Here is a 21,425-nt window from a genome sequence, read left to right as displayed (position 1 = left end):
ATGTCAGAATTGAAATGTGGATATTTCCCCCCATTTTTTGGATGTCTGTTTCACATTAATGATTTAAAGTAACTAATAAAAAATAAAATAAAATAACTAATCATATTATATATTGTTTTGTAAACTGATTTTTTTTCTTTCAGTGTATCTTGAATACTTTCTATCCTTTTTTTTTTTTCTTTCTATTCCTTAACTGTTTTCTGGAACTAGTGTTTAGAATTTTTTTTTTAAGATTTTATTTATTTATTCATAGAGAGAGAGAGAGAGAGAGAGAGAGGCAGCGACACAGGCAGAGGGAGAAGCAGGCTCCATGCAGGGAGCCTCATGCGGGACTCAATCCCAGGTCTCCAGGACCACATCCTGGGCTGCAGGCAGCGCCAAACCACTGCACCACCGGGGCTGCCCGGAACTAGTGTTTAATGATAACTTTAGGATTCCATTTTATGGATGTTTTATAAATCATTTAAGAAGTGTGCTGTTGGGTAGTAATGTTCAAATTATGTGAGCAATTTCTTTGACAGGCTTTCTGTGTGCTATTACCCAACTTTTCACTTTATGGTCATGTAGGATTTCAGAGAGAGGAACACTTAGGAATATGACATTGACTTTTACCAGGTGGGTTACAGGTGACACTCTGAAGTGTTTGGCTGAATTTCTGAAGGATTTTTACAGTATAAAATAGACCTCTCTGCTCTTTTATGCCAAAAGTTTCATTTTCCTGATCCTTCATTTGGGTGAGAGTTTGAGAAATAAATTAATGATAATTTCCTAGAAAACTAAGATTACAAAAACCAAAGTTATTTTAATCTCAGTAAAGAGTGACTAACACTAAAAATTCAGAAGTAGTAATATCAGCATGTTAAATGTATGGAGTTTAAATATCAAAAGAAATAGCTAAGAAAGATAGGCCTCTAGATTTGGAAGCTAGGAGAAAAGATAGTAAGGATGGAATTTTGGAGTTTTTTTTTGTGATATAATACTCCTTGTAGAGCTGTTTTAAATTTGTCCAGGTATAAGTGATACAGACTTTTAGAGAACAAAATAAAGATCACCTGGGATATCATCAAGTAGAGGCAACGCAAAATTTTATTCTACCTCCATTCACAGACTGCATATACACGTATGTTTATGTGTGTGGTTTTCCTGTCAAATATACAATCACAGTACAAAACTATTTCCTTACCTACCTTCTCCTAGCAATTTCCATGACATTAAGTAAGAATTTTACCTTCCATTTTTAGTGGTTTTTTATTCTAAAAAATTATTTTTTCAAGTTTATTTATTTTTTTTTAGTAATCTTCTCACTCAACACAGGGCTTGAACTCATGACCTGGAGATTAAGAGTCACATGCCACCCACTGCGCCAGCCAGGCACCCCTATTTTTAGTTGGTTTTTAGTGCCTTTGTGTGAAGGCCAATGATTTAACCTGCTAAAGGATATTTAGGTTCTTTCTAGCTTTTTTTCCCCATCATAAACACTTTTCACACATTGTTTCATTCTTTCTATATCATACCATGAGTGTCCATTTCCCTATAACCTTAGTAATGAGAAGTATCCTTAATTTTTCAAATCTGCCAATCCAATTCCTTTAATATGCATTTCCTTAGTTACTAGTGAGTTTTAACTAGTGAGTTATTTCTACTTTCCAGAGAATTAACCATGCTTAGGTTTCACAAATTCACTTTTCCCCAGCCTGGGTACCAAGAGAGATGGGTTGATAAATGAAATTGTGCAGGTAGTATTGATGATTCTGAACAGGCAAACGATGATTGATGAGCTCTGAGTTCACCCTTCCTCCAGGTTGGGATCCCAGTGTTCAAGTATAGTTTTGTCATAATAAAGACTGCTAGCATGTTCTATGCAAGTAGTTCTCAAATTGTGACATTGTGACATTAGGACCAGCAACACCAAGTATCACTTGGGAACTGCAAATTCTCAAGCCCAACCCCAAACCTCTACTGAATGCCAAACTCTAGGAGTGAGGCTCTGCAAACTGTGTTTTAATAAGCCCTCCAGGTGATTCTGATGCACACAAAGCTTGATCACCAAACTTTGTTGCCTGTTGTGATTTTATAAAATCTGAAGGGAATTTAAAAATCCTTATTTCCAGGTCACACTCCGTACTGATTAAATAAAAATGTTTGGGGGATAGGAGCCAGGCATCAGTATATTTTACAGATCTGCAGGCAATTTGAGTGTCTAGCAAAGTTTGGGAAATTCTTGTCCATAGTATTTTTTATTTTCAGGTTTAGGGAGGCCAGCCACATTCCTGAGTCTTAGAAGTTCTGGGTCAGATGATGTAACAACCACTTCTCGGATGGGAAGATGGGAATGGAGGGGGATGGAGCTGCTCCGGACAGACCTGGACAGCCCATGCTCGGGTCCATATCAACCACCGTAGGGTAGGGGATTAACTGGAAACCCACCTGCTAAAGTGCCTAGACATGAGCTTCCATGCAAGTCTCTGTCTGTCCTTGTGCAATGGATTTTCCTGTGCTTTTGAGGAGGACTTACATTTTTCTAAACTACTTTCTACCCCTCATAACTTGTCTATGTGTTGGAGTGGGGAGGAGTGTAGGAAGGGAGAGTTAGTGTAACGTTTTAAAATTTGGGAGCTCCAAAAAATTAAAAATTAAAAAATTAAAAATTAAAAGTAAAATTTGGGAGCTCCGAGGCAATTTTGTTCTTATGGCTTCACCTTCCTCTTGCAGTTCTAGCTTCTATGGATTCTGCTTCTTCAGTAAATGAACTTTGAGGAAAACTGACCAGTTCTTCTAATCTAAAATCATGGCTCATGTAAGTTGTTTCTGTTTGAAGTACTGTAATTTTTTTCAGATTATGTGATAATTCTCATTAGGTATCCTGAAACTTCCTAACAGAGCCCCATCCAACAGCTTCTCCCATTCTAGTATGGGATGGAACCAGGCAGCCCAGTCCCCGCCCCGCCCCCCCACGTGCCTGTCTCTTCTCCACCCATGTCTCTGTGCCTGTTGACCAAATTATTTAGTGTATTGACTGCGTGTTCAGTCTTTGTTTAGAGCAGTGATAAAATAGAAATAAAGGCCCTAGAGGGAATTGTTTGATCTGAGATTCTTAGTAGTAGAGAACACTAACTAGAGTAGCAATGTACAAAAGATTATAATGTGAGCTACCTATGTAATTTAAAATTTCCTAGTAGTTGCATTTTTAAAATATAGAATTAGTGCCTTAAATGCAGTAGGCAGCATGTCAGTCTCATAAAAAGTACAGAATAATATGCAAGGCACTTAACATAATCTGGAACTTTTTTGTAGTCAGATTTTAAAAAGTAAAAAATAACACATGCAGTTAATTTTAATGTTTTCTTTACCTCAGTATAGCCATATACACACACTTGCACATATATGTAGCCCAAATGTTAGCATTTCAGAGTGTGATCAACATGGAAATTACTGAGGTATCTTACATTGTTTTCTTTCTAAAGTTTTTTATATCTGGTATGTATTTTTTAATTACAGCGCATCTAAGTTTGGACTAGCCACAATTTAAGTACTCAGTAATCACATGTGTCTAAGCCAACATATTGGACGTTGCAGCTTCAGAGATTTTGTGTAACCTAAATTCTAAATATAACTTAATATATTTAAAAATATAGAAATATCTAAATAAAATCATTTATTTATTCATGAGAGATACAGAGAGAAGCAGATGCAGAAGCAGGTGCCCTGTGGGGAGCCCAATGCAGGACTCAATCCCAGGACCCCGGGATAACGACCTGAGCCAAAGGCAGACGCTCAACCACTGAAGCACCCAGATACCCCCAAACTCCAGTTTTTAAAAATAGAGATTTTTATGGCTTATTTGGAGGAAAATAAATCCATCATTTTTTTTTTTTTTCCTAATCGTTGAAGGAAAAGAGGTAGGAATGAAGCACATTTATTGAGAAATTTTTTAGGCCCATTACAAGCAGTGTTCTAATGAACACTATTTCAGTTAATTGTGGAAATTCTGATTAACTATGTAACCATATCTAGAAATAAGTAAAATTAGGTATACCGTGGTACATAGGAAGTATTTTCTTTAGCAGTGGTTGGCAAACTACAGCTTGTGAGCCATATTTGTCCCTTGGCCTGTTTTTATACAGCCTTTGAGTTATTTATGCTTTGGAAGAATTGTTTAAAAAAAGAAGGGAAAGGGGAAGGATATGAAACAGACCGTATGTGGCATGCAAAGCTTAAATATTGGCCCTTTAGAGAAATAAATAATTTTAGAAATAATACATGGGTTTGTCATTTCAGCATTTGGTGATGTTCAGAGATGTGGCTGTAGACTTTTCTCAAGAAGAATGGGAATGTCTGAACTCATATCAGAGGAATTTGTACAGAGATGTGATATTAGAGAACTATAGCAACTTGGTGTCTGTGGGTAAGCTTATCTGTGTCATATAATTTGGAAATTCACAGGACTGAATTTCACTACTGTCTTTCTAGAAACTAGCTGAATATCTGCTTTGTAGTTGAGAGTAGGCACCTTGAGCTATTAAGCAGTTAAATAGCACCTTTAACTTCTCCCATAATCCAGTGACCTTATGTCTTTCTGTGCCTTTTCTATAATTGCTCCCCTTTAATGACAACTGGATATAAATCCTCAGACACTCACAGCAAAACCATTGTCAAAGAAATCTAGTTTCTTATTGCTAGAGATGGTCTATTATCTGTTAATTCACCTGCAATGTGAGTAGGAAGACTAGAGGTGTCTGCCTCCCCCTATGTATCTATTTAAAAAGCTTATACAATGTATATGTAGCTGAGTTGAATCAACAGTTTGTTAAAAATCAGGTGGACACATTCAATTTACCACAGTAGACATATTACCTTTTAATTATTTTCCTTTTAGCAAAATAGCAAAAATACTTAATAAAAATACCTAATAAGTATAGAGTTTACTATGTACTAAGCACTCATTCAAGCACTTTACATTTATTAAATCAAATCTCACAACAGTTCAGTGGGTAGACATAATACCTCCTTTTCACAACTGAGAGAACTAAGGCCATAGAGACCCAGGTAGCAGAGGTGGGATTTGAAACCAGTGTTCTCAAATCATTACTTCCTCAAAAAAACCCTAAAATTCATTACTTCCTCCCAAGAGACAGACTCTGTATGAGTTTAAATTACAATAAGATAATGTTCCTACTTTTCCGTTCTTGTTATGCCTTGTGATTGTGAAGTAACACTAATATGAATGTTTTTCAGTCCTGTTACTTTTCTTTGTTCTGCAGGCTCGATCAAGCTCATTCTTTCTTTATTATGTACCATTATGTTTTTTCAAGCAGGATGCTCCATTTCTAAGCCAGATGTGATTACCCTACTAGAGCAAGGGAAAGAACCATGGATGGTTGTGAGGGATGAGAGAAGAAGGAGCCTAGGTGAGTAAGTGCCAACTAGGCAGATATGTGGTTATGGCATGGCACAGCCTGCTGGTTGGGAAGGAAACACACCCCATAGATGTTGCTAATGAAGAGAAGACCTGAAACCTGGGAAGAAAACATAGATCTCAGCAAGAGCCAGCAAAGAAATTTTATCTGTACTTCCACTTACCACTTGTTTCTTCACTCTCAAATTTCCCTGTCATTTCAGTGGAGGAAAAGTTTCTTCCATAATGACAGCTATTTTACTTGGATCTAATTCATTTCTGGTTCATGTTCAGTATATATATTTCTTCATTGCTCTCTTCTCATGAAGTTTACATTGTAGTAGAGAAGTCATACAATACACAAACAAATGGATTACCAAATACCATGAAGTGATTAACTTCCGAAGAAATGTAAGTAGAGTAAAAATATGGAGAGTTTGGGCAGCCCAGGTGGCTCAGCGGTTTAGTGCCACCTTCAGCCCAGGGTGTGATCCTGGAGTCCCATGTTGGGCTCCCTGCATGGAGCCCGCTTCTCCCTCTGCCTGTGTCTCTGTGTCTCTCATAAATAAATAAAATATTTTTTAAAAATATGGAGAATTATGATGGATGAATGGGGTAACTTTAAACAGGGTGGTCAGAGAAGAGGAACCAGTGGTAAGAGGTTTCATCTGGTCAAAGATGGAACCATTTGAATATCTATACACATAACTGCACACACACATTATAACATAAAATATGCTTAATTCCATAAATTCTTAGTGATACTAATAGCAAATTGTTCACCATTGGAAACTACTAGGGATTTAAGTTATTTGGGAAATATAAAGGAGAAGTATTCTTTTTTTAAAAGAACTGTACCGGGCAGCCCCGGTGGCGCAGTGGTTTGGCACTGCCTGCAGCCTGGGGTGTGATCCTGGAGACCCGGGATCGAGTCCCACATCGGGCTCCCTGCGTGGAGCCTGCTTCTCCCTCTGCCTGTGTCTCTGCCTCTCTCTCTCTCTGTGTCTATGAATAAATAAATAAAATCTTTAAAAAAATAAAAAAATAAAAAAAAAAATAAAAGAACTGTACCAATATTAGATAAAGAGATGGTTTTTTTTGTTTTGTTTTGTTTTGGTTAAAGATTTTATTTATATGAGAGACATAGATAGTGACCAAGATAGCACAAGCAGGGAGGAGAAGGAAAAGCAGGCTTCCTGCTGGGTAGGAAGCCTGATGCGGGGGCTCCATCCCAGGACCCTGGGACCATGACCTGAGCCAAAGGCAGACACTCAACCGACTGAACCACTCAGATGCCCCTAGAGGTTTTCTTAATAAAAGTATTCAGTGAATAAATGAAAGATGACAGAATTAGAATATTATCATTTTGGAACCCATAATGAACAATTGGATCTGGGCATTAAACAACAGTTCTGATAAAATCACAGAAATAGAAACAATCAGACATCATTCTTCTAATGAGAGGATACAGTATCACCTATGAAGTGACTCTGAATAAAATTGGTCCAAAGACTGATGAGGTTTCTAAAGCCAACTACAATTTATAAGAAGAAGATAGAGGAACATGTTCTATTGCACCTTGGGAATTAGCAAAATTAAGAAATGGGCAATGCTATAGGGTCAAAAGACAAGTTTCTTCAACAAATAACTTACAAGGGAAATATAAAGAAAGCAGGAAAACCTAGAAATTAAAAGACTTGTAAAATACCTATCAACCAGTTGTACTCTATGTACTTTTTTTGGGATCAATTTGCTATTTTTAAATTATTTAAAATCTTACATTTGAGACATAAATGTGAAATGTGAACACTGATATTTGATAATCTTAGAGAATTACTGTACATTTTTTTAAGTTTGGATAATGGTATGATAAATCCTGTAGGTAAAAAAAAAGTAGTATATGGGATTTGCTTTAAATAATGTGAGAAGAGTAAATTGGGTTGTACATAGGCCTTGATTGGGCACAAGTTGGTGATTGTTGAAGCTGGGTCATAGATGCATGGATATTCATTATCTAATTTTGTGTATTTTAGAGATACTCTGTAGTAAAGTTTTATTTTAAAGTTATTGAGAGATCAAAAGAAAATGAGAGGTGAGAGGGTGATGAAAATAAGTATATCCAAGTCTTTGGAGGAATTCTGTCATAAAATCAGACACATGAGATACAGGAAATGTCTTTTAAGATGTGATCTATTAGAACATATTTATATGTTGAAGAGGATGATTTCAAAGAGAGGAAAATTGATGGTGTAGTGATATAGGATAATTTTTGTAAGGAATGGCCTTCAGTAGATGGGAAGGAGTAGGAGCCAATTTATGGAGAAAACCCATGCATATGACAAGGATATGGACACAGGTTGGTTGAATACTATGAAGGGGAGAATACATATATTTCTTTTAATTGCTTCTGATTTCTTGTTGAAATAAACAGTAAGGTTATGAGCAGAATGTGAGGATTATTTAGTGTTTTCCTGGAACATGGATTATTCAGTATTTGATCTGTATTGATTCTCAGGAGTACAACTCTGTGGTCATAGGATTTTAATATTTCCAGATGTCTTACTACAATAACTCTGGTGTTAATGTGATTAAAACTGCCTCTGTCATAAATCTATCCCATATCATCTTGTATCAACAAAAGAAAAAAGGTGGTTAAAGACATCTTGCCTTAGGAAACGAATCAGTTTTATGACCAGGTAATATGCTCCTCATTGTCTTTTTAATTAAAGCTGATACTCTGCAAATGGAAATAACGTTTCTCCTTTTATATTGGTCTAATATTTTGTTTTCACATTAGCATTGTTTACTAAAGTTCTTGATTCAGTAGAATACAAACTAGTGTTTGGTTTATTAATTTTAAATGGTTAAATATTTTATAAATATTTAAAAAGTTGTGACATTAACATTTTTTTAAAAATTTATTTATTCATGATAGTCACACAGAGAGAGAGAGAGAGAGAGGCAGAGACACAGGCAGAGGGAGAAGCAGGCTCCATGCACCGGGAGCCCAATGTGGGACTCGATCCCGGGTCTCCAGGATCGCGCCCTGGGCCAAAGGCAGGCGCCAAACCGCTGCGCCACCCAGGGATCCCAACATTTTTTACTATAGGCTAATCTTTTGATATTTAGTTCAGCCTTTTGTTTCATTATAGGACTAGCTGATTGTTTCTTGATTAGATCACACAAATAATGCGAAGCCTGTTATTTCTAGTTTCAGTTTGTTTAAAGTAGAGCAGGAACCTGAAGTATTCAACTTTGTTTTTATAGAAATGATTGTCTTAGTTGCTTGCAGGGATAAAAACTGGCATAAACAAGTTTGGGAACAAATATGGCTGATGCTTTGTTTACAGAAAGCATAAGATTACAGCTCAGGGTTCATGCTGTAGTCTCCTAAGTGAGAATGTTCAACATGCCAAAGTTTTTTTTTTTTTTTTTAAGATTTTATTTATTTGAAAGAGGTAATGAGAAAGCGCAAGCAGGGGAGAGAGGCAGAGGGAGAGGGAGAAGCAGTTTCCTCACAGAGCAGGTGGCCCTAATGTGGGACTTGATCTCAGGAACCTGAGGTCATGTTCTGAGCCAAAGGCAGATGCTTAACTGACTGATCCACCCAGGTGCCCCGTCAACATGCCAAGGTCTTAATCTGGCATATCTTTTAAGGGATGGGGCATTATGACAGTTGCAGGTTCATTATATCCACATTAGGAATGCTTTGTTTTGTAATGAAAACCTTTAAGTTTTATAGGATGAGTTTTTTTATTTTTTAAAGATTTTATTTTTAAGTAATCTCTGTACCCAATGTGGGGCTCAGACTTACAACCCTGAGGTTAAGAGTCACATGTTCCATGAACTGAGCCAGACAGGTGCTCTATAGGATGAGTTTTATAACTTGTTCTACTTTGTGGGATGTGTGTGTGTGTGTGTGTGTGTGTGTGTGTATGAATATGGACGTTTTATCTTAATTTTTTGTATTTTTTGCATTGTCTGCTCATCACCTTTATTACTGGTGATAATTTGTATGAGTGTTTATGCTATCAACACTTTCTCATTTTTCTTACAAGTGTTTCAACCTTATTTTTATTTTGACTATGACTTTCCTTTTTTCTGTTTTTTTTTTAATGACTTTTTAGTTTACAAGTAAATCCTTTGAAATTACCATCTTCTATAACCTTTGTCATACCTTTATAGCTGCCTACTTATTTACTACCATTATAATTTAGCTAATTATAGGTCATTTGATATATCATTTCTATCTTATTTATCGTAAACCTTAAATTGACTTTTTTCCTAAAGGTCCTTACAAAGTTGCCAGTTTTTTATTGCTTTCTTGGGTAGGGAAATGGAGACAGAGAGAAAAGGGAAGAGAGAGGAAAAAAGAGAAAGAGAAAGTGGGAGGAAGGAGGGAAATAATGGGAGAAGGAGAAAGGAAGACACACAGATTTCATAGTGACATTTTCTATAATATTCATTTATCTCTCTGCTCATATTTTTTAATGTTTTTAGTATATACTTTTTATAAAATTAAAAAATTGTTTTTAGAGAGAGGGCAAATGCCTGTGAGTATGGTGGGGAGGTCCAGAGGGAGAGAGAGAATCCCTTTTTTTTTTTAAGGATTTAATTTATTTATTCATAAGAGACACACAGAGAGAGTCAGAGACATAGGCAGAGGGAGAAGCAGGCTCCCTGTAGGACCCCAATGTGGGACTTGATCCCAGGATCTGGGATCATGCCCTGAGCCAAAGGCAGACACTCAACCACTGAGCCACCCATGTGTCCTGGAGAGAATCTTAAGCAAGCTCCGTGTTCAGTGCAGAGCCCAATGCAGGGCTCAATCTCATGACCCTGAGCTTATGACCTAAGCTGAAATCAAGAGTTGAATGCTTAACTAACTGAACCACTCAGATACTCTAGTATATCCGTTTCTAAACAAATTTATTGGAACATAAATATATACCAAAAAATCTGAAGCCATAAGTAAACAGCTTACTGAATTTTCACAAAATAATCACATCCATCTGACTAGCACAGAAATAGAGGTTTGCTAGATTATTAGAAGCTCCCTCCTAACTCTTTCTAGTCTTTCCTCCCTACCAAAATTAACCACTATCCTGACTTAACAACTCTATATTTACTTTTTTTTTGAACTTTATAAAAATGGAACCACACAGTATATCTTCATTTATGTTTGCCTTTGTTTACTCTCCATTATGTTTATGAGATTGATCTGTGCTGTTGCATGTACTTGTAGATTATTCATTGTCATTGCTATACAGTATTATATCATGTCAATATATTTTAATTTTCATAGCAATTCAGATGAACATTTGGATTCTTTCCAGTTTGAACATATTCAAAATGATGTTCCTATATTATAGCCTCTTAAATTAGCATTTTATTTTTGAGAAGTAGTGAGTCTTATTGCAAAATTTTTGAGAAAATATACATTTCTTTGCTCAGATTTTTATTAGCTTGTTACTATGGCATAAACTCATTCTTATGCCTGAAAAATCACTAAAATACTCTCTAGGTAGAACCTAAATGGCATTCGCTTTGAGGACTTCAGGGAGAATATAGGAGAGAGTATGAAGGAACAAAACAGGTTGAGTCTTTGTAATGTAGATGGGTATAGCTATATAAACTGAAATAGAGATAATATGTAGAACCTCTCATTACCTTGTGAAAACAGGGAGAGTTTACTCATGACTATGCAAAGTAGAAAATGAACTGTAGTGGAGATATCTAAGTGAAAGTAGACAATGGAAAAGATGATCAGATGTAAAGAAATCACCATTTTTCACTTATATATTTGACTGAGATAGCTTAGAGGTGTTTTTGTTTCCCATCTCTATAGGAAATGATAAAAAATACATAATCAGTGTAATAAGGTATAAGATTAGTGGCAAAAGAACATATGCAATAACTGTTAGCTAATTTTGAGAATTTAATAATTAGTAATTACTGTATGCTATGGGTTTGTTACTCAGTGATAAATCAAAGGTTGTTTCTGCCCTTGGAAAGGTTTGAGGTAAGAAAATAGAATTTTTTAAATGGTAAAATTTATTAATATGTATGTAACAACAAAATTGAAAGCGTTAAGAAACAAGGAACAAATTACTGGGCTAGGAAGTAAAGGATGTAAATTAGATGAAGTCAGCATGGGTCTGATTTTTAACATGGCACCTAAAATATGAAAGGTACCCAACTATGTAGAGATTGCAAGTTGGCTGTTCTAGGAGATTTAATAGCCAGTGAAAAGGTCAAAGAAGTGGAGAAATAATGACATATTCAAGGAACTGAAAGGAGACAAATGGGTAGGAATATAGGGAACAAAGGAGACAATGACTTGAGATGATATGGTAAACAAAGGTCATTTTATTCATGGTAAGGTGTTTGTACATTATTCTAATTAAAAGGAGTAATCCTTAAAAAATCTAAGTAAAAATTCTCAAACTTTGATCTGCCTCCAAATACATGATTACTTTAGAGATTTTTAGCTCATTTACTTCAACTGAGCTTTATTTTCTATTGTTTTTTTTTTCTATTATAAAGGTTTTGCTTGTTTACTTTTTTAAGAATAAGAAATAGCATGTATTTATCTTGTTTTCTTTCAGATTTAGAGTCCAGATATGACACTAAAATGTTATTTCAAGAAAAGGATCTTTATGAAATGAATTTATCTCCATGGGAGATCATGGGAAGAATTAGAAGTTGTGGCCTTGAAGACTCCTTTATCAGAAAAGATTATAAGTATAAGAAGTTTGAGGGACAAGAAGGTCCTCAAGAGGGCTATTTCAGGCAAGTGAAAAAACTGCCCACTTACAGAAAACTCCCATCTCTTACTCTGTATCAGAGAATTCATAATAGAGAGAAACCCTATGAATGTGGGGACTGTGGGAAGGCCTTTAGAGTACGCCAACAACTTACTTTCCATCAGAGGATCCACACTGGTGAAAAACCCTATGAATGCAAAGAATGTGGAAAAGCCTTTAGACAGTGTGCCCACCTTAGTCGACATCAGAGAATTCATACTTCTGACAAACTCCTTGAATGTAAAAAGTGTGGAAAGATCTTTACATGTGGTGCAGATCTTCGAGTACATCAGAGAACGCATATTGGTGAGAAGCCCTATGAATGTAAGGAATGTGGGAAGGCCTTCAGAGTACGAGGACAACTTAATCTCCATCAAAGGATTCATACTGGTGAAAAACCCTATGAATGTAAAGAATGTGGGAAGACCTTTAGACAGTATGCACACCTTACACGACATCAGAGACTTAATATTGCTGAGAAATGCTATGAATGTAAGGACTGTGGGCAGGCTTTCTTGTGTAGTACAGGCCTTAGAGTGCATCACAAGCTTCATACTGGTGAAAAGCCCTATGAATGTAAGGAATGTGGAAAGGCCTTCAGAGTGCGGCAACAGCTCACTCTCCATCAGAGAATTCATACTGGTGAGAAACCCTATGATTGTAAAGAATGTGGGAAGACCTTTAGTCGTGGCTATCACCTGACTCTTCATCAAAGAATTCACACTGGTGAGAAACCTTATGAATGTAAGGAATGTCAGAAGTTCTTTCGTCGTTACTCAGAACTTATTTCACATCAGGGTATTCATATTGGAGAGAAACCCTATGATTGTAAGGAATGTGGGAAGACCTTTAGACTGTTCTCACAACTTACTCAACATCAGAGTATTCATTTTGGTGAGAAACCTTATAAATGTAAGGAATGTGAGAAGACTTTTAGACTGCTGTCACAACTTACTCAGCATCAGAGTATTCATACTGGTGAGAAACCCTATGACTGTAAGGAATGTGGAAAAGCCTTTAGACTTCATTCATCACTTATTCAACATCAGAGGATTCATTCTGGTGAAAAGCCATACAAATGTAAGGAATGTAAAAAGGCATTTAGACAACATTCCCATCTTACCTACCATCAGCGAATTCATAATGTAACTAAATAATTATGGAAAGCCTTCCACTTTGAATTTTGTGTTAAAGGGCATTAGAAAATAAATTCTAGGGGAAGTTTTTAAATAAAGGAATCCCTTTTGTTTCATGCTTAAAACTAAGCTAAATAAGATCTTATTTGAAGGAAAGGATATATTAATTTCATGAATTTATAGAGACCTTTACTCAGCATTAAAAACCATGTTAAACTTAAGGAAATTTGTTCCAGAAAGAAACTCTTAAAGGAGTGAACATAGAAGAGCTTTTGATCTTATGTATTTTATCAATTCTATTCTTCCCAACTGTATAATATACCCATGGAGGTTGTGAGGGCACTGTCTCATTTCAAAAATTGATAATTGAAAAGAAAGTCATTTAGCCTCCATTTCTTCTTAAACTGTATTTTAGGGCAACTAGAAGTTGATGAGCTGAAGTTTTTTATTACAGGGTTTTGCAGCCCATAATGAAATAATGGATCTAGGCACAATTCTCAGTAGAGGTTAAGATCAGTAGGTGCCCACTGATTGATTTTAATCTCATTAAAAATAGGATAAAACACTTTGTGCCGCCGTAATGAGTTACAATAAGACATACGCATCTTGCCAAAAAATATTGAACCTGAATCTCAGGATCAAGATCTAACTCCCACTCTAAAGAAAATTCGGGAAACAGAAGAACATGACACATGAAGAAGCAATTAAACTAATCTAAAATGTGGGTAATTCTACAAGAGGAATGACCTGGCTTCTCAAACAATAAAAGGGCATTGAAAAAAGGGAGGTGGAACTCTGAGATACTAAGAGTCTGGAGAAATGTAGACCAATCAAATGCAATGCATTAGATCACAAGCTGAACAAACGTAAAAAGGACATTTTTATGACAATTGGGGAAATGGGAATATTGATGGTATTAGATAATATTAAAAATTATGTTTTTTGTTAGGTGTGATAATAGCATTGTGGTTATGTAAAAATGTTAGAGGTTAAGTTTATACACAAGATGATATGATGTCTGGAACTTTTTAAAAATGCTCATACAAAAGAAAAGTAAGGATGGATAACTTGTTTGTCAAAGTGATAGTAAGATGAGTGTTGGGTACATGGTTTTTGTTTATTTTGTTTTTGTTATTTTCTCTACTTTTATGTATTTTAGTTTTTCCATAATATTTTAAAGATAAAATTAGCTATGGAATTATAACCTTTGAAGTAAATGACTTTTTAAAAGATTACATATCAAAATTTGTGGATGTTGTCAAGGCTCTGCACACTGGGATAACAAATATGCTCTACCATATTTGGGAAATAAAAATCGAGTGTCTGACTTTTATCTATATCCCCTCTTGCTACCTCTGTTATCATGCCTATCCCACAGTACTTCATATGTTTAAAGAATGAGTTTTAAAAGTAATTACTACAGCCAAATGTGGAAATTAATGGAGTAGACCTTCATTGTCTAATAAGATAGTTGCCAGCAGTATATTGAGTGCTCAAAATTGAACACTTGTTAGTTAGAGGTTAGTTTGAATTAAAAGGGTGGCAAATGTAAAATACACATGAAGTTTTGAAGATTTAGTTTTTTAAAAACAATGTAATATATTGTTTCTCACAGCATTTCTCTTCTATAATATTCAGTGAGTTGCATTATTACATAATACAGAAGCCAATTTAAGTGTCTTTCTGCTCTAAAGTAGCATGTTTGCATACTGAGGTCTTGGTTCTACCCTGAGTCATGCTCCCTGCCACCCCGCCCCCTTCATGAAAGGTAGCCTGCGTTTACAGCTGAGTAGTTTTCTCAGACTGTTTTTAGCTTGTACATGTTTTGGGATCCCAAGGCCCTTTCACTTCATACTGTTTCTTTCCCATTAATTTCAAGCTTGCAATGCTCCAAGCAGTACAGTTGTCTTAAAAACTTTTCAGTGAATTTTATTAGGGTTCACTCAGGCGAAAGATCAACAGGCTATTCTCTGTATTGGGCTTCCCATGAGGCTGCTATGGAAAAGTGACTTTGAAATTCTTAGATGTCCTGCTGTTTCACAGAAAAAGTAAGTTAGATTCATCATTATTCTGAGGCTACATTTTCAGGACAGCACCATATATTTGATTTTTTTTTTCCCTCTCAGGCTCAATTATAACTTTGAAAAACCTTTTGCTATCTGGAAACACTGCCATGGAACCCTCTATATTTCCTTGAGATTCTACTTGAAATATGCACCAATTGATACAATAAGTAAAATATGATTTTTCTTTTTTCTTCTGTTATGCTTATCTTCATGAATTTCCAAATATTGATCAAGCCTTACATCACTGGAATAAACTCCCAGTTGTTTGTAGTGCGTACTTTGTATGTAGTACCTATTGCTGGATTTGCTGTGATTGCTATGGTGTGCTAATATTTTGTTGAGGATTTTTTTAAAAGGATTTTTCCAATCTATGTTCATGAGGAATACTGGCCTGTAGTTTTCTTTTATTCTACTGTCTTTGCTTCATTTTGCTAACATGGTGATGGTGGCCTCATAAAATGGGTTTCGAAGGATTGCCTCTTCTCAATATTTGGGAGAGGTAGTGTAGAAACATTAATTATTATTTAAACGTCTGGTAGAATTTCCAGTGAAACGATTGGGGCCTTGAAATGGACTGAATGAGTCTGTTCAAAATTCATGTGTTGACGTCCTAACCCTCAATGTGTTGACAGGAAGTGGAACCTTTTGGAGGTTATTAAGTGTTGATGATGGACCCTTCCTGATTGAGATTAGTCACCTTATAAAAGGGATCCCAGAGAACTCTCTTAAACTTTTCTGCCAAGTGAGGATAGATACAAGAAAGTGGCAGTCTTTATTCTGGGAGATGGTTCTCACCAAAAACTGACCATGCTGGCCCACTGATGTTAGACTGACCATGCTGGCCCACTGATGTTAGACTTCAGCCTCAAAGATTGTAAGAAATGCGTTTATAAACTACCCAGTCTATTGTACTGCATTATAGCAGCCCAAAATGAGCAAGACAGAAATTGGTACTGGAAGTAGGTGCTAATTGAAGAATAGGTAAGGGCTGTAAGAGTTTTTAGAGGCATTCAAAAAATAGGGACATTAATGGTGATTCTGGTGATGCTCAGAAAAGAGCTGAAAACAAAACTTCAATCTTTAGAGAATACATTATCGACAGAATGTTGGTAGAAATATGGATGGTAAAGGCAGTACTGGTGAGATTTTGGATGGAAGTGAAGCACACGTTATTGGAAACTGGAGGAAAGTCAGTTTTTAGAAAGTGACAACTTGGCAAAATTGTATTCCATCTAGTGTTTTGTGGGAAGTAGAACTTGTGAGTAATGAAATTGGAGGTGTGGCTTGGCTCCTCCTGGCTGATTACAGTAAAATGCAAGAAGAGAGAAATAACAATGGAATTTTTGAAACATATGGAAAATTCTTAGCTGAATAGTTAAATGGTGTTAAATGCTATTAAAGCGAGGGCATTGATTGGGAAAGAATGGGATGCTATAAGATGGCATGGGGACAAGTGGAAGGCTCTGGTGTAGCTAGGACCTGGAGCTCCTAAATTCTGAGTCTTCCTTGCCTGTGGAAGCATCCTCATCAGCAGAAGTGGCCTTTCCACCCTTAGTGGCAGTGGCTTCCCAATCAACAGTGGCATCAGCCTTTATATTTCCATCTGATAGAATTAATTGCGCATTGCCTAAAGAAAGTGTAATGACTTCCCTTGAGTTAGTGGCCATGCTAGGCAATGCTACTTCTCGGAAATCTCCACAATTCACCCCCTTTTATTTGCAGGCCTATGACTAGACTCAAGTCCCAGCAGGCTCCTCCAAGTGCAGTGTGATCCATGAGGAGGGGTGCTACAGTCCAGAAGAACTACTTGAGTTCTCTAACTTATACAGACAAATACAATGGAAGAAACATGATTGGAAATTTGGGCATTGAAATCTGGGGAAGAGATAAATGGATAAACTTGTCTGAATCAGGGCAGAAAAATTGAAGATACCTGTGTTGCATATGAATGAGTGACTTCAACAAAGGAGGATTGTAATAATTAAGTAGATGGGATGGCCTCTTCTGTGGCTAACAGCTTTTCCCCCCAGCCACCCCTGTCATTGTCCAATGGGCTCTTGAACAAAGTAGTCATTGTGGCGGGGTTGGAGATTAGGTATGTGATCAGCAATATGGACTTCCACTCACCAAGGCTCACGCAGCTATGGCCATTGCTTAGTGTTCCATATGCCAACAACAGAGACAAACACTGAGCCCCCCCAGTATAGCACCATCCCCTGGAGTGTTCAGCTCCCTGGAAGCAGGTTGATTACATAGGACCATCATGGAAGAGGCAGCATTTTGACCTTACTAGAATAGAAACTTATTCTGGATGTGGATTTACTTTCCCTACATGCAAAGCTTCTGATAAAATTATCCATGGATTCACAGAATGCCTCATTCATGGTATTCCTCACAGCATTACTTCTGATCAGGGAACTCGCTTTACAGCAAAATAAGTGCAGCAGTGGGTCCATGCTGAACAAATTCACCAGTCATATGTTTCCCATCATACTGAAGCAGTTGGCTTGATAGAAGGATGGAACAACACTTTGAAGATTCAGTTATAGCACCAGCTGGGTGTCAAAACCGTGCTGGCTCCATAAGTCTGTATCTCCTCTGAATCAGCATCTGAAAAATGGTTGTTTCTCCAATATCCAGGATTCATGGACATGGAGGTCAAGGAGTTGTGTGAGATAATAGAAAATACATATATTGGCTTTTGCCCCTGGTTCCTGGCACAGAGCTTTTTCTTCCTTTTTTTTTTTTTTAATTTTATTTATTTGACAGAGAGCACTAGCAGGGGGAGGGGTAGGCAGAGGAAGAGGGAGAAGGAGGCTCCCTGCTGGGATCAAGCCTGATGTAATCAGATCATGACCTGAGCCAAAGGCAGACACTTAACCAACTTAGCCACCCAGGCATCCAATAGCACAGAGCTTCTAAAACTATTGTAATTTCCTAAGTAATAGCATTAGGAGCATCTCTTGTTCCAATATTTGGTCTTTGACCTGGTTGCTGACACAGGGCTCTTGAAAACTTTGTGATTCCCTATCACCCAGAGGCAACTCTGGGTGAGCTACTGGATGGCTTCCAGATGAGTACTGGTCCCTGAAAAGACCAAGCCATGATTAGAAGTTTGGAATTTTCAGCCCTGTCTCTTTCCCTTCTCTTGGGAAGCAGAGAGGGCTGGAAATGGGGCTAATGACCCATTGTACCTAAATGATGAAGTCTCCTCCATAAAAATCCCCAATCTATAGGGTTCAGAAGACTCCTAGGTTGCAAACATACCCCTACCAAAAGTGTGATTGCACCCCAACTCCACAGGGACAGAAATTCTTGTGCTCAGGGTACTCCAAGACTTTACCCTATGTATCTCTTCATCTGGCTGTTACCTCTATCCTTTATCATATCCTTTAATAAACTGGTATATGTGTTCCCCTGATTTCTGTGTGCTGCTCTAGCAAAATAAAGATTTTATTTTTTTTTAAATTTTATTTATTTATGATAGTCACACAGAGAGAGAGAGAGGCAGAGACACAGGCAGAGGGAGAAGCAGGCTCCATGCACTGGGAGCCCGACGTGGGATTCGATCCCGGGTCTCCAGGATTGCGCCCTGGGCCAAAGGCAGGCGCCAAACCGCTGCGCCACCCAGGGATCCCTGCTCTAGCAAAATAATTGAAACTGAGCAGAGGGTTATAGGAACCTTCAATTTGTATCCAAGTCAGAAGTTGTGGGTAACTTGGACACCTACTACTTGCAATTGGCATCTGAAGGGGGGGACCACTATTGTGGGACTGAAGCTTTAGCCTGTGGTATATATATTTTTAAGATTTTATTTATTTATTCATGAGAGAGACAGAGAGAGGCAGAGATATAAGCAGAAGGATAAGCAGGCTCCAGGCAGGGACCCCAATGTGGGACTCGATCCTGGGACTCATGGATCATGCCCCAGGCTGAAGGCAGGCACCAAACCACTGAGCCATCTAGGACACCACCTAGGCAGGTGTCCCTAGCCTGTGGTATCTGACACTATATCCAGGCAGATAATGTTAGAATTGAGTTGAATTCTCCATCCAGCTGGTGCTTGGAAAATTACTTGGGGAAATGGCCCACACATTTGGTGATCTGAAGTCTCAGAAGTAAGTATTTTGTATGAGTAGTAAAGGAAATAAAAAGAGAAGAAACACGCAGTAGGGGAAAACTGTAGGTTTTCCTTTATAGGTGGAGATGGGAATAGTACCACTCACTCTTACCCCCTAGTGATCCACTAGCAAAATTTTTGCTTTCTGTTCCCAGGCCTTAGCACCCTGCTGGCCTAGAGGTCTTAGTTCCAGAATGAGAGGTGCTTCCATCAAGAGGCACAACAATAGTTCCAGGAACTGCCAAGTTAAGACTGCCACCCAGCCACTTTGGCTTCCTCATACCTCTGAATCCACAGGCAAAGAAGAGAGTTCCAGTGTTGGCTGGGGCCATTAATCCTGACTACTGACGAGAAATTGGACTACTCCTCCACAATGGAGGTGAGGAAGAGTATGTCTGGAATACAGAAGATCTCTTAGGGCATCTGTTAATATTACCATGGCACTGTGATTAAGGTCAGTGACAAACAATGACCTGTTCCAGTCAGGACTATGAATGACCCAGACCCTTGAGGAAGGAAAGTTTATGTCACTCTACTAGGTATAGAACCATAATCATGTAACCAGTTACAGAAATGAGCAGTGTTAATTGTCTCACGTATTCCTTGTATTGTTATGAATGTGTGTGTGCTTAGCCTTATATTCTTTCCTTTCTTATTCCCTTATCAAGTAGTTTTCCATCATAGTATTCAAGCATTGACTTTATATCATAGTATTTATCATTAATTTTTCATCATAGTATTTAAGTTACTGGGTATCTTGGAAAAGAGTAAAGTACATAGAATCCATGTTTTACATAAAAAACATGGATTTGTTCAGGTATGTACCTGGGTCAGGAAGAAATTTTTAAAAGCCATTCAGTATAAACACACTAATTCTTTTAAAAGTATTTTTATTTTTTCTACAAATGTAAGAGAAGGTTATAATGTACTATGACCCTCAATTCCACTTCTAAATATACATCCAAGAGAAATGAACATATTTGTCTACAAATGATATGGGCAAGGATATTAATAGAAGCTTTGTTTGTATTAACCTAAAAGTGATCCCAACAAAAATGCCCTATCAATAGAAGGATGCATCAGAAAGTGACTACCTAACAATATGAAAGAAGAAAGTACTGGTGTATATAACAACATAGGTGAATCTTGAAGGTATTATATTGAGTGAAATAAATCACAAAAGAGTATATACTATAGGATTCCATTTATGTGAAGTTCAAGTAAGTAAAACTAATTGGTCATGATAGAAGTCAGAATTATTGGTCACCTAGGGGGTATAGACTGGGAAGGCCTGACTGAACTTTGAGTGACAGAAATATTCTACATTTCAATCTGGGTGGCAGTCACTGTGGTGCACATATAGGTAAAAAATAAGCTGTATACATCAGTGTACTTTATGTACTGTTTTGTTTGTGTTTTATTGATGCCACTGCTCAAGCCTTGACCGTGTACTCCCGCAGCTGGTACAGCTGCTGCTTCTTGGTCTTCAGGTTCTCCTGATGGTCATTTGGCACATGGCATGAGCTGCAGATGCAGGAGCTTATACTTCTTACCCTTCTTACCCTTGTAGAATTTCCTGAAGTTTTCTATGTGAGTCTGATTGATAACTGTGAGAGCACAGGGGATGGATATGGATACAACTCAGATCTTGCAGAGCTTGGAAACCTTGTCACCTGTCACTTTGCGGCCTCACAGCTGGGACAGCTCCCACCTTCAGGTCTTCCAGCTGTTTAAGCACCTCCTCCTTAAAGGTCTTAAAGAAGTTCTTAATCTTGGCCATGTCTGCACAATCTGCTGCTGCTGCTGCTGAGGGAAAGAGGCCAAGGCTCTTTATGCTCTTTATGGTATGTGTATTACACCTCACTTTAAATAGTCAAGGAGAAGAAGAATGAGACAGTTTGA

General features: G+C 37.3%; 1 protein-coding gene across 1 annotated transcript in view; it reads left to right on the top strand.

Annotated features, from left to right (window-relative positions):
* LOC112643723 (uncharacterized) overlaps positions 1 to 21,425 on the top strand; it is a 59,659-nt gene that overhangs the window by 3,765 nt on the left and 34,469 nt on the right. Inside the window, exons 4-9 of the mRNA XM_049110127.1 lie at positions 2,713 to 2,797; positions 4,279 to 4,405; positions 5,313 to 5,408; positions 12,004 to 13,346; positions 16,326 to 16,362; positions 21,094 to 21,240. Coding sequence (XP_048966084.1) covers positions 2,789 to 2,797; positions 4,279 to 4,405; positions 5,313 to 5,408; positions 12,004 to 13,346; positions 16,326 to 16,362; positions 21,094 to 21,240 — 1,759 coding nt within the window. The 5' untranslated portion in view covers positions 2,713 to 2,788. The remainder of the gene's footprint in view (positions 1 to 2,712; positions 2,798 to 4,278; positions 4,406 to 5,312; positions 5,409 to 12,003; positions 13,347 to 16,325; positions 16,363 to 21,093; positions 21,241 to 21,425) is intronic.

Source organism: Canis lupus, chromosome 1 (genome assembly GCF_003254725.2).
Source record: "Canis lupus dingo isolate Sandy chromosome 1, ASM325472v2, whole genome shotgun sequence".
Classification (NCBI taxonomy): Eukaryota; Metazoa; Chordata; class Mammalia; order Carnivora; family Canidae; genus Canis; species Canis lupus.
The sequence above is the reverse complement of the archived record's forward strand: the minus strand, read 5'-3'. Positions and strand labels throughout refer to the sequence as shown.